At 33.7% G+C, this 12,503-nt stretch overlaps 1 protein-coding gene across 1 annotated transcript; it reads right to left on the minus strand.

Moving 5' to 3' along the window:
• Positions 1 to 1,517: 1,517 nt before the first annotated feature.
• LOC125075099 (zinc finger protein OZF-like) lies at positions 1,518 to 12,153 on the minus strand. Its single transcript, XM_047686714.1, has 4 exons — positions 11,845 to 12,153; positions 7,178 to 7,316; positions 5,948 to 6,017; positions 1,518 to 5,143 (listed from the first exon to the last, which is right to left on the minus strand). Exons 1-4 carry the CDS (start codon positions 12,033 to 12,035, stop codon positions 4,098 to 4,100), a joined length of 1,446 nt encoding a protein of 481 aa, XP_047542670.1. The 5' UTR covers positions 12,036 to 12,153; the 3' UTR covers positions 1,518 to 4,097.
• Between the last annotated feature and the right edge of the window lie 350 nt (positions 12,154 to 12,503).

The raw sequence follows: 12,503 nt of genomic DNA on the forward strand, positions 1-12,503 counted from the left end.
TGCCACTGGTTTTTTAAGGGATATTTCGGCGCACTAGGCACTGGTAAGTCCAAATACTTTGACATTAAAGACTGATATTGAATATCAGTTAATTAATACTTCAAATTTTGAAGTAGAAGCCTCTACTTGTGTTCGTGTGCCAGCTTAAATACGCACAATACAGAAATAACAGCAAATAGGATACTTTCGGTGGTAAAAATAAATTATGAAGTTTTATTTGTGATATTAAAATTTAATATCGATTCAAAGAGCATTTTTCGACCCTTCGAATTTCCAACCATGATGTTGGTACCATAGTGAAAATAATAGTGCCACATATTCTTCTAACAGTAAAACTGAGGTAGATAATTTTGTCATTTGGTAACCTTTTTAAAAAATCCCTTTTCCATGTAATAACGCCAAAACTCGCCAGACTTCTAAAAATGATCAGGAACTGTATAGTTTAACTGAATGCGAAATTAATCTCAATCTAATGATAGATCTGTTCGATAATCTGCTAAGATCACTCACACGCCTCTCGTTTACAAGACACTATAATATGTACAAAGAAAATAAAGATGACAGTACGGCATGACCTACGAAACCTATTTAAAACATTTTACTTTTTTGGCAATTAAACGTCAAACTTTGTCACAAGTTTACCAGCAGTAAACAATTAACGTCCTTACTTACAACACGTTCTTTAGCTGTGTTTAGTTAAAATTGATTTCTCTCTCTGACATCAATGATTTGACGTTCGAGAGAAGAAGACAGACAGCGTTATTTAACTAATCATAACTAGACATTTATAGATAAAACCGCAACTATTCAAGCTGACTTACGGCTGTGTTTTCGACATTCTTAATTTCCTTACAATTTAATTGTAAGTACAATATATCTATAGATGAAATCAGACGGTGCATTTTTTGTTCGTTTCATTTTGCATCTTTCACTCAAAGTGAAAAAGTGCCGAATGAATTCATTAGTGAACTGATCCAACGACGTTGGATCAGTTCATTCGGCATCTTGCATTCCCACTCCGAATCATGAACAGTCTGAACACGAGTGAAATGAAATGAAATGATCACAAATTAAACTTATTCCAAGAGACACGACTTCATTCGACGCCATATTGAAAGAAACTACGGATGAATGTTCTTTTTTACGTCATTCCAGCTAAGCCGAATGAACCGTCTGATATCACCTTAAGCTTTAAACACTCACTACAAATCATATAATAAATTGTTGCAACGATGTTTGTATTTTGAAAGATACGCCTTTTTAGAACGAAGGCCCTTAGGCTTAAGCCCCTTAGTGACTTGGGTGAGAGCTAGGCCGAAATAGTTTGATGACTTTGTACGCCTATGTATAATATATATATATAAATATTCAAATCTTTGTTTGTTAATATTTTCATTGTGTCTGCTATTTAACGAAAGGAACTTCGTTCCAATTAGGTCAGACATACCTTTCATTTTTAAATTTTTCAATCGCTTTGAATTAAAATAAAACAATTATTAATATTTTCTATACAACAATTATAATTAAAAAAACATATAAAAGCATTTAATTTCTAATAAAATTTATTATTTCTTAGTAAATTAGCATTATTAAAAAATAAATATCAACACGAAGAAAATCGACATTTTAGAGATCACGAACTAGTGGAAGCTCAAATAAAATCAAGACCTATTTCAGACTAATAAAAAAAAAAAACACGACTTACGTCAAATGTCACTTTTTGACATTTTATGTGATCTTTTGACATTTCTGTTAGGGCAAATTCATTTAACATAATACAAGTTTTTAGACATATATTATACCGATATTAGACTAGGTATTTCTTTAATAAAGTGCTTAGAGGCAGACCAACTGTTGGACAAACTGATTCTGCATTTTTAATGGCTATAAGTTTTATATAAAATTATATAAACAAATGTCTCAGATTATTAACATGTCGAAACATGCAGTTTTCTACCAATTACACGCAAACTATTAAATTTAAAGTAGGATGACATTTGGCGTTTGCGAAGCGCTGTCACGCACACTCAGGTAATAAAGTTGGCCTATTCGTTTTACTTCTTTTGTAGTGTGTCATTCTAGACACATAAATAATTTAAGACAGATGATAAGTTTTCAATACGAATTTGTTTTGACAATCCGTTATTTTTTTTAACGTGGATGTTTTCAAATGAATTTACACTTTTAGTGGTAGCTGAACCGATATAGATCTATTTACTCAAAGTGCGCCCCTACACTGTAAATTATCGGCGTGCATTAACAAATATAATTTTTTTTTTTTTTGCCGTCTTAGTTACGCACACTGAGACATCTTGTTAGTACGAGCGTCGCTCAACAGATACACGTCGATAGCTTCGTGCCTTCTAGAGTGAATACATCTACATCAGTAGATAAAGTTAATTTGATATCTCCTGTTCTTATACTAAAAATTTAAAAAGTTACAATCGTTTAATTCTAATAAATTATATTTATATATACGAGAGATCTTTAATTCCTTATTAACTGCGGCTTCGTGTGAAAGCAGCCAATATCTATAAAAGCATTCGAGATGTCTTAAATCAATAGATTGGACTGTACAAAGCTCAGTTTTTTTTTAAAACAACGATTCGTTTTCTTACTAATAGTGTAAATATCTAATTGTATTCTATTTCCCTCATTCATAGCCCTTTGATTTATGAACCAAACTAATGATAGCCTTCGACTTATGTAGACGATTTAAATATCCGCAAGTTAAGCGAGTCGTTATTTGAATACTAACTTGAACTAAAAAACTCATGTGACAAAAGGAAGCGAACTTTCCAGCCATTTTTAGCGCCAATCGTGTTCGCCGAGTAATTTACTAATGTCTACAGCCGATCCCAATGACAGGTGTAAAGATAAATAAACAAGTTTGACCTTGATTTGACGCGATATCATTGGTCGAGATCTATATAATCTATGATATTCATTATGGATTCGTGAAAATATTTTGAATGTCAGCGAAGTTAGCAAATTGTATACACATAAGTAGTTAAGTGTAATAGTGTTGTATTATAAATAAATATATATTAATCAAGAACTGTTTGTAGTGCATAATACAGCAGCTATTAGCGAATCGCATGTAATATGTCAATTTAAGGTTTGTTTATCTTTACTCCTCCCATAAGAATGTAACCCCCCCACCCCTGTAACTTCTTTGCTTACTGGTTACACATGCGTCGCGTGTGATGTTGCTTACTTAACACTAAAACGTGTAATGTGATGTGCACTTAAGATAATAATATAAATAAATATCAGTGAAAATATATAATTCTTTATAACAGACAATTTGATAGCCGGCGTGAGTCGTCGGCATTGGGGGTAAGTTCACGCATGTATAATTTCAGCCAATCAAAGGCGCCAGCGGCTCCTTCATAGAGACATAAAAATATACTGCGCATGTCAAGACTCATGCCATTTATTATACTTTTGTCAATAAAAGAAAGATGCCATTCCGCTGCCGGTACATAACCTCTGCCAGATACTGGCAGTGTTATTCAGGACATCCTACAAGAATGATACGAACCCATGGTAAATTTTACTGGCTAACTCACATTTTAGTATTGCTGTTAGATGGTAGAACGAGGTGATTGGGTCTACTCATCATCAAAAGGGTATTTTTTTATCACGACATAAACTATGACATGATTTGTGTGTGATGGAGTAATATCCCACTGTTGGACAAAGATCTCAAGCCGTTGATATTTTATTGAAATTCTTCGCACGTGCATTTTTCCTAAAGATTATTCCATTACTTATGAGCATGAAAATAAATTTATCAGAGCTACGCCGACAAATATTTTATAAGTTAAAATGAATGTACCCACTATTCATCTCTACTTGAAAAACTAAATTCAAAGTTTGCCAGATTTGATAAAAGTTCAAACGATAACTAGAGAGATTGAATTACATGAACACGATACGATCAGTAACGTCAATAAAAATTTGCAACAACTTCCACTTGTGTTGCGAACGGTAGTAGACGATGATCATCACTGGACATATGGACACTTTAAAGCAATTCTAACGTTATTACCAAGTGGTAATCACTGAAAGACGCTAAACACAACAGCCCCAAGCTACTTCTCTACGCCCAACACGCTATCGCCGACCTCCGTCAAGTCTTCCTTCACTGCCGTGATCTCCAACTTCACTTCCATACTCTTAGACTTAATAACTTTCTCCCAAACGTCCTTCGCGACACTGGCGTCTGTGTCTGTGCAGTCGTACGTGTCGTTCGGATGTTTGCGACTGTAGTGTCTTATTATATTCTGTCGATGTGAAAACTTCTTCCCGCAAACGTCGCACACGAAGGGCTTCGCTTTGGTGTGTGTGCGCATGTGGTACTTGAGCCTACTCTCCTTTGGGAACGTCTTGTTGCAGACGTCGCAGACCAAGTGTTTGACTTTCGTGTGTCTGAGTGTGTGTCTTTGCATGTTGTGTTTGTGTGCGAAGTTTTTGTTACAAACCGGACAAGTGTAGGGCTTCTCTCCGGTGTGTTTCCTCATGTGGGGCTTTATCAGGCCGGCGTGTGTGAATTTCTTCCTGCATATCTTACAGGAATACGGTTTAACGCCATTGTGTAGCTGAACGTGTCGGATGAGCGTCGATTTATATTTGAAGCTCATTTGGCATCGGTCGCAGACGAACGGCCGCTCCGTCGTGTGTCTGCGAAGATGGCTCTTCAACAAAAACTCCTTTTGGAAAACTTTATTGCAGACTTTGCAGACGATCGGTTCGTGGTTCGGCATCTTGCACCGGCTAGTGCTCTTCAAATGTTTCACGAGATTCGCTTTAACTGCAAACTGCCTCAAGCAGGTCTCGCATTCGTAAGGCTTAACGGCCAAGTGGATCCGTTTGTGCTGTTCCAAATTCGACGACGTCCTGAACATTTTCCCGCACTCCTCGCACTTGTACCGCTTCTCCGTTGAATGGGTTAGCAGGTGCTTCTGATAGTGGCCCTGTTTCACAAACTGACGGAAACATACATTGCATTCTAGTTTCTCGCGCGTATGCAGAAGCATGTGCCTTTGCACGTTACCCTTATTTGCGAAACGTTTATGGCATATTGGGCACATGTATTTGCCGTCGATTGTGGAGTTCAGACTGAGCACTTCCTCCGACACTGAAAAGAGAAAACTGTTTAAATGAAATGTTAGCAAAGGTCCCAATCACAAACACCAAGTATTACGCTCTCAGCCAAACAGAAATCTAAATATACTTTATTCAAGTAGGCTTTTACGAGTTTTTTCAAGTAGCTATTGAATCGTCATTTGATAAGACAAAATTAACGAATAACGTACCTAGTAGTATTTAGTTTTAACGAATTACTGTAAAACCAGTATTGATTCTGTAAGAGAAACCACTCATTACAACATTTAAACGACAGACGGATCAGAATGGCGTGTCATCGTAATGACGACTTACGACATTTCACGATGGGACAACAGTACCGTTCCTCAACAGTAATATATTATAAATACATAAATATTGGACAACATCACATACGTTACTCTATCCCAATGTAAGTAGCTAAAGCACTTGTGTTATGAAATATCAGAAGTAACGACGGTAACACAAACACCCAGACCCAAGACAACATAGAAAACTAATGAACTTTTTCTACATCGACTCGGCTGGGAATCGAACCCGGGACCTCGGAGTGGCGTACCTATGAAAACCGGTGAACACACCACTCGACCACGGAGGTCGTCAGTATCGTCATATAACACGCGCTACGTGTATGGAACGTGCATACAGAACGGTCAGGATTCGGACGACAGTCAAGCCAAATAAGAACCTCGAATACTGTCAAGACACTTTAATTTAGTTTACGATGCCTGAAATGTGCTGCGGCGCGATGCGATGCGGTGCTTTTGATGTGAAACGCAATTAACATTACACTCAAATACATACATTAACAGCTTACCATCACTTATGAATATGTTGGACGTTTTCGGTGGACACATATCCGGTATAATGTAGTTACAACTGTCTTCCTGAAACGAAAATTTATTTCATCAAAACCAAAAGATACTTCATTCAAGTGGGCAAACACACACACTTCTTAATCATCAGTCATTTTACATATTTGTATTAAATATAAATCTACCACCTGTTAGGAATGTAGATTTTGGAACCGCCAAGAAATTGAGTTTTTTTTCATTCGACAAATTACATTTAATAATTATACACAATTAAACAAACTCTTCTATCGTTTATATAATCCAGTAGAGTATTTAATTTTTTTATGTTAGTGGTATGCGGACGGGAAATTGGGCCACCTAATGGTAAGCTGTCACATCGCCGCCACCATTGCTAACGTCGCCAATGCGGCAACCACCTGAACTGAGATATTATGTCCCTTGTCTTAGTTACACTAGCGCACTCACCCTTCTAACCCAAACACGTTAATACTGAGCACTGATGTTTGGCGGTAGAATATCTGATGAGTGGGTGGTACCTACCGAAACGGGATTGCACTAAGCTCAAAGTAAATTTAACTATAGGCACATATCCTGCAGGAGTAAGGTATGATTTTAGAATATAATCTATACTTGTGCCTAAATTCATTCAGATCCGTTCAGCCGTTCTGGTGTAACAAACAAACATCCATCCAAACTTTTGCATTTATAATATTAATAAGACATATAATAGGGATCAATTTTTATATTTCCAGAGATGTTAAACGTCTACAGCTTAATTTTGTTACCACCTGTATCGTCGTTCCAAGGCTATTTGGTAACAAAGACAACACACAAACTAGACATTATTAAGACGTTTCTGATTATACAAATATAGTCATATTACTAGTAACAGAATGATCCCAATCTATACATATAATAAAATTGGAGTGTCTGTTTGTAATATTAAAATAACCTCTTTTAACTAAATGCATATATATATACACGGTACATATACCAAAATAACATTTTTTTATTATTTTCCTGTTTGTCTGTCTATTCCGGCTAATCTCTGGAAAGGCTAAACCGATTTTGACGGGACTTTTACTGGCAGATAGCAGATGTAATAAGAGGTACTTTCCGCTACAACAATAACTATTTTGTTAAATTCAATTCCCACAAAGTCGCGAGCACATCTAGTTTAATATGTAAGTAAAATACCTTTTATCTCATTATAAGTTTCTGACACAACTGACCTCTGGAGGTTCCGGCTCTTCCGGCTCCTGCTTGATGGCGACCTCCACGTTGACGCTGGGGGGCTCATATTTAATTGGTACACTGTGCCACTCACTCGTGTCGACATCCTTTCTCGGTAATGAGGTAACTCGGGTTTCACTGGAATAAGAAAGCGTTTATTATCGTCTAGTATCCATTTACATTCATTTAAAAATCAAAACGGCAAACTAGCATTTAGACCACCTGACCGTAAGTGGTCACCACCATCCATAAACATTGACAGTGTAAAAAATATTAACCATTTCTTAAAATGGCAATGCTAAACAAATGTTGGGAGACTAAGATGTTAATATGTCTTGTATCTGTAGCGCCGACTCAACCGAATACCTATCCAGGTGGGCTTGCAAAGTCACCGAGAGAGAAGGTCTAGTGAAGACGATTCATTCAAGACACTTCACCGAAGATCACCGAATTTAAATCCGGGCAAGTGTCTTGATTAATATATATTCATTTATAATACAACACTTTTCCGCTTAGACGATTATATCTACTTTAATTTTACTTGCAAAATTTAGATAACAATTTTATCGAAACTGCGTTTTTAACGCAACCATAATAATGAATTCTACGGATTGTTCAAGAACTCGTCCAATTTTATTACAGTAATGCAATAGCAAGGTTGTCCACAAGCCTTTCCCCTACCTCCCAAAATTTGTCAATCCCTATTGACAAATTTTGTCTCCCATACGAGTGACACTAATTGCAAGTTGAGAGTTAGTTCAGTGACTACAAGGCTGCAGGCAAACACACCCAAGTCCCGTGTCAATAATTATTGAAATATGATATATTCGTTTTAATTGTGTACTGGCTACCTGGTTTACGGAAAGAAGTGGTTTGCCGGTTGTTAGAAACCCGTGACGTTCTGTACTCATCAGACGTGAAAACTTAACAAATGATCAAACTCACTTTTGTGATTCAAAATATTGGTTAGGGTACTAATAAAACCATAATCTCACTAAAGTTCAACACTTAGTGACTTCAATCCGAATGGAATTTCGCGGTGAGTCTATAAATAAAAACAAAATAAAACCCGCTGAGTTTCCTTCGCCGGTTTTTCTGAGGTCAGATTATTTTCTATTGCGAACACCGGTTCGCAATGTAGTTTTTACTTTGACTATATCAATAACTGAGTTAAATGCTATTTAATAAATGAATTTGAACAATATAACAGAGCATATGCTGAGCAGAGAAATTTTTCGCTATGGTGAAGTAGTCTTAAGATCGCGATCAAAAAATATTAACATGGTATCTTGAGGTTGTATATAAGCCGTTTTAGAAAACCAATACACGATTGAAGAAACTTTGTACGATCGAAAATAACTTTTTTTTAATTATAAGATTTTCAGACGAACAAGTTAGAACTCATTTTTTATTATTTTAGAATAATTTTAATTCATAGAAATATCATCGTCCTCTTGCTTATTAAAATAACAAAGAAATCAAATATAAAAACTTATATTATACGTTTAATTTGAGCTATTTCAGGGGTCCCTCAAATCAGTCATTTGGTCACGACGACGACGCCACGTCTTGCTATGACGAACTTCGGCTTAAGTGTTCAAATTCACAAAATCAAAATATTCCTTGTAACAGAATTTATACTTAAAGCTGCACCGGTTTTAAATATAGATTCTAATGAGATACGACAAGAAAAATTGTAGTTACTTTTCCCTCCAATTAATTATAAATATAACTTAGATATGTAAATTAAATACAATTATATTAATTTTTTTTTTTTATTTTTTAATAAACAATAAAAAATCCTACAAATAAAAAACACGAATACGAACTTCATTTTTAATCTGTTTTAATAAAAAACGGCTTTATTTTAATTCGCAACTGAACAAACATCAACGTACCTACATAAAACTTATACCAGAATTTGCAACGCGTGTCGGAGACTGGTTTAGCATATAATATTATTATAAACTAGCGACCCGGCCCGGCTTCGCACGGATGCCGATATACAACGTTAACGAGTTTTTTGACATTAGACAATACAAACCGCTATATCCCTGTATTTTAAACCTGTAATATTTTCGAAAATATCAATTTAAATTATAGGCTGTAAAGGGCCGTATTGATCTATATTAAACGCACGATACTTAATTTATTTAATTGGACAAGGATTAAAGGGCCATATTAATCTATATTAAATTCACAATGTATTTAAGGTACTTAATTGGATAAGGATTAATGCTGTATTGCTTAAAACCACTTCGTAAATAAACCATTATTTCTCGTACAAAGTAAAGAATGGTTATTGTGGGTTATCCCTAAGAGACATACCATCGCGTACATTTTCGTAGACCTTTTTAAGGTATACTGTAGTACATTATTTTGATCTATCTCGTAGGGTTCACTGAGCGTTTTCAATGTAAACGAAAAAAAATGTGTTTATATACGTCATCACATTACAAATCTCTGAAATTATCAGTGTTTATTATATTTTGCATCTATTATACATATAAACATTCCTCTTGAATCAGTCCATCCATAAAAAACTGCATCAAAATACGTTGCGTAGTTTTAAAGATACACATACACAGCGATAGACAGACAGCGGTAAGCGACTTTGTTTTATACTATACAAAGATGAAGCAGCTGCGTTCAGCACTTTCAGCCGCTTTAAATTTAGACTATTGACGTGACAAGCGTGTATTTCATGTTATTATCATCTACTGTATAAAGATTATTTACGAAAATCTTCTATTACGTTTCTTCCTTGTATAAAATAATGAATTTTAATCGTATCCTTCCGGCGAGACTGTATTGGAACCACTAAATTATGAAATATATCCGCAAGCAAAGTTTCTTCAAAAAATTTGGTACTCACAAGATTAGTACGAATGTTGCATGATATGAAAAATTGTTAATTATGTATATGACGCAGTTGAATTGTAATGACTGAAATACTGTTATATTAAAATAAACATAGACTTGTAAGTTGTCGATGAACGACATTTAACAAAAAATAATCATTTTAAATCAAATCGAAATTGATCTACTTATTGATTCTTTCAAAACAATAAACTCTTAATATTTTTATACTAGTTTTTATTTAAATGAGAGATTAATAGGATGAAAGAATATGACAAATAGGTCATTTGATGGTGGGTGACCACCATTGCTCATTGTCATTGGTGCTTTAGGAAATATTAACCATAACTTACATCACCAATGCGCTACCGGTTTTGGGAACTAAGATGTTATGTCCCTTGTGCCTTCAATTACACTGGCTCACAAGCCCTTCAAATTGGAACAGAACAATATCAAATATTATGTTTGGCAGTAGATGTATGGATGGTACCTACCCAGATGAGCTTGCACACGGCTCCAACCAACTTAATAAAAGAACTATATTCTTCTGAATAATCATCATTCTACATATATATGAATTTGAACATTGTAAACATAATTATGGAACTGAACAGTCGATCAGTAATCGAGTACAGGTATATAGGACCAGCTTTAGCTTATTGACATATTTTGTGACTATAAAAAAATTATTCCAGTCTGTATTTTAAGTAGAAAGTGTTAACAGTTCAAAGTATTTGCAGGTCTTACACCAAAATAATATGGCTTTTTTATAAAACATTCTTGCCCAAAGAATAATTGAAATATATGTATACATGTATCTGTTAAGAACCCACAAAATATAACCATATCCTATTCCAACCACGAGAGGGAATAAATAAAAACATTTGACATTAAATTGATACAATATTATTTGATCTATAATACTCTTAATGATTTTGCAAAAAAATCAATGTCTATGAAGCTGTTATCGGAAGCTTGGAAGCAAAATTAAAGTGGATGTTAGTAGTTAAGAGGAATAATGTTGTATTATAGATAAAAATATATTAATCAAAAACTGTTTGTGGTGCACAATATGTTTAATATAAATATTTATATACAAGCCAATTTAAATAGAAAAATAGAGAGTTATATTGCCTAATAATCCATTATGTTTTCTATAAACTTATATGGATTATTATTTCAGCTATCAACGAGCACCAGTAAAAAGCTTGCTGGCATTTATTTAATAATCTGTGTGACTTAAATCATTAATAAACAAGGCATATTACTAAAACACAAGATTATATAGAATATAAAAAAAACACAGAACTAGTATTTCTTGATTTTCAGGCCTAAATATATTTATAAATAGTATTTAATAAAAAAACCTTATAAATTTGTTTTTGCTGGTTATTCTTGGTAGTACATTTTAAATCTGTGGAAGCATTACATTTACAACGATTCTGAAAAAGATGATTCAAAATTGCTTGTAAAAGATTACTTGAATAATGTCTATTTTGATTTAGATGACCTATTTTTTAAAGAATTCTAAATAGTATCAATTCTACACAAACAAAATAAACAAATTATTATATATAAAAACAATTGATTATTATCGAGAGGAGAAACAAATAAGATTGTCCAACAGATTCAAAACCATAAATAACATTTATTAATAAACAAGAAAGAGGATTTTTTAGAGTAAAAAATAATAAAAAAAGGATTTTACTCTATATATATATAGACACATAAATATTTTCTATAATTATAATGAACGACACTGGTAACTTTTTTTTATCTTAATAATATTAAGCAAAGAGAAACTCACGTTATGTCCAGTTCCGGTTCAATCTTGATATTTACAAACTCGGTCTTAGATAAATCTTGAACTATTTCTTGTTCGTTATTAATATTTTTGTTACATGGTTCTGAATTTTCATAATTATTTACAATATTATTTGACGAGGATGGCGACTCGGTGTTCGGCTCTTGTTTAATTTTAATGCACTCGAAGGACATATTGAATGTTAATATTTTTTTAAAAAAGCAATTTCATTATTTTTTTAGTTTAATATTACATTTTCGATTAATTTATTATGGAAAACCGCTATGTATTGCTACCTCAAATTTCACTTGGCTGAAGGCTCACTTGACGTATAAATACAGTACTGCCATATTTTTTCCTCAATATAAAAAAAAGCAAAGGGTATATACTCACTATCAAGTTTTCTAAGTTTCGAAACATTACACTTCGTGTTTTAAATTACACTGTATAAAGTGTAAATTTCTGTAATCAAAACTACGAGTATGCATACGAATAACAATTGTTTTTAATGTAAATAAAATATGGTTGGAGATTAAATAAACTGTCAAGTAGCTATTGATTAAAAAAATTATATAACAACAAAATATGAAACATAAATTTATTTATTTAATTTAAAAGATACAATAAAAACATACATATTTCTTACTAAATGAGAAAAACAC

This window comes from Vanessa atalanta, chromosome 29 (assembly GCF_905147765.1).
Source record: "Vanessa atalanta chromosome 29, ilVanAtal1.2, whole genome shotgun sequence".
Lineage (NCBI taxonomy): Eukaryota > Metazoa > Arthropoda > Insecta > Lepidoptera > Nymphalidae > Vanessa > Vanessa atalanta.

Bases quoted from the DNA above. Each gene is read 5' to 3' on its own strand.
- LOC125075099 (XM_047686714.1), bottom strand. From the start codon at position 12,035: ATGTCCTTCGAGTGCATTAAAATTAAACAAGAGCCGAACACCGAGTCG. The intron at 7,317-11,844 runs GTGAGTTTCTCT...TTCTTATTCCAG, and splicing joins GAACCGGAACTGGACATAAC to TGAAACCCGAGTTACCTCAT. The intron at 6,018-7,177 runs GTCAGTTGTGTC...TTTTCGTTTCAG, and splicing joins AAGAGCCGGAACCTCCAGAG to GAAGACAGTTGTAACTACAT.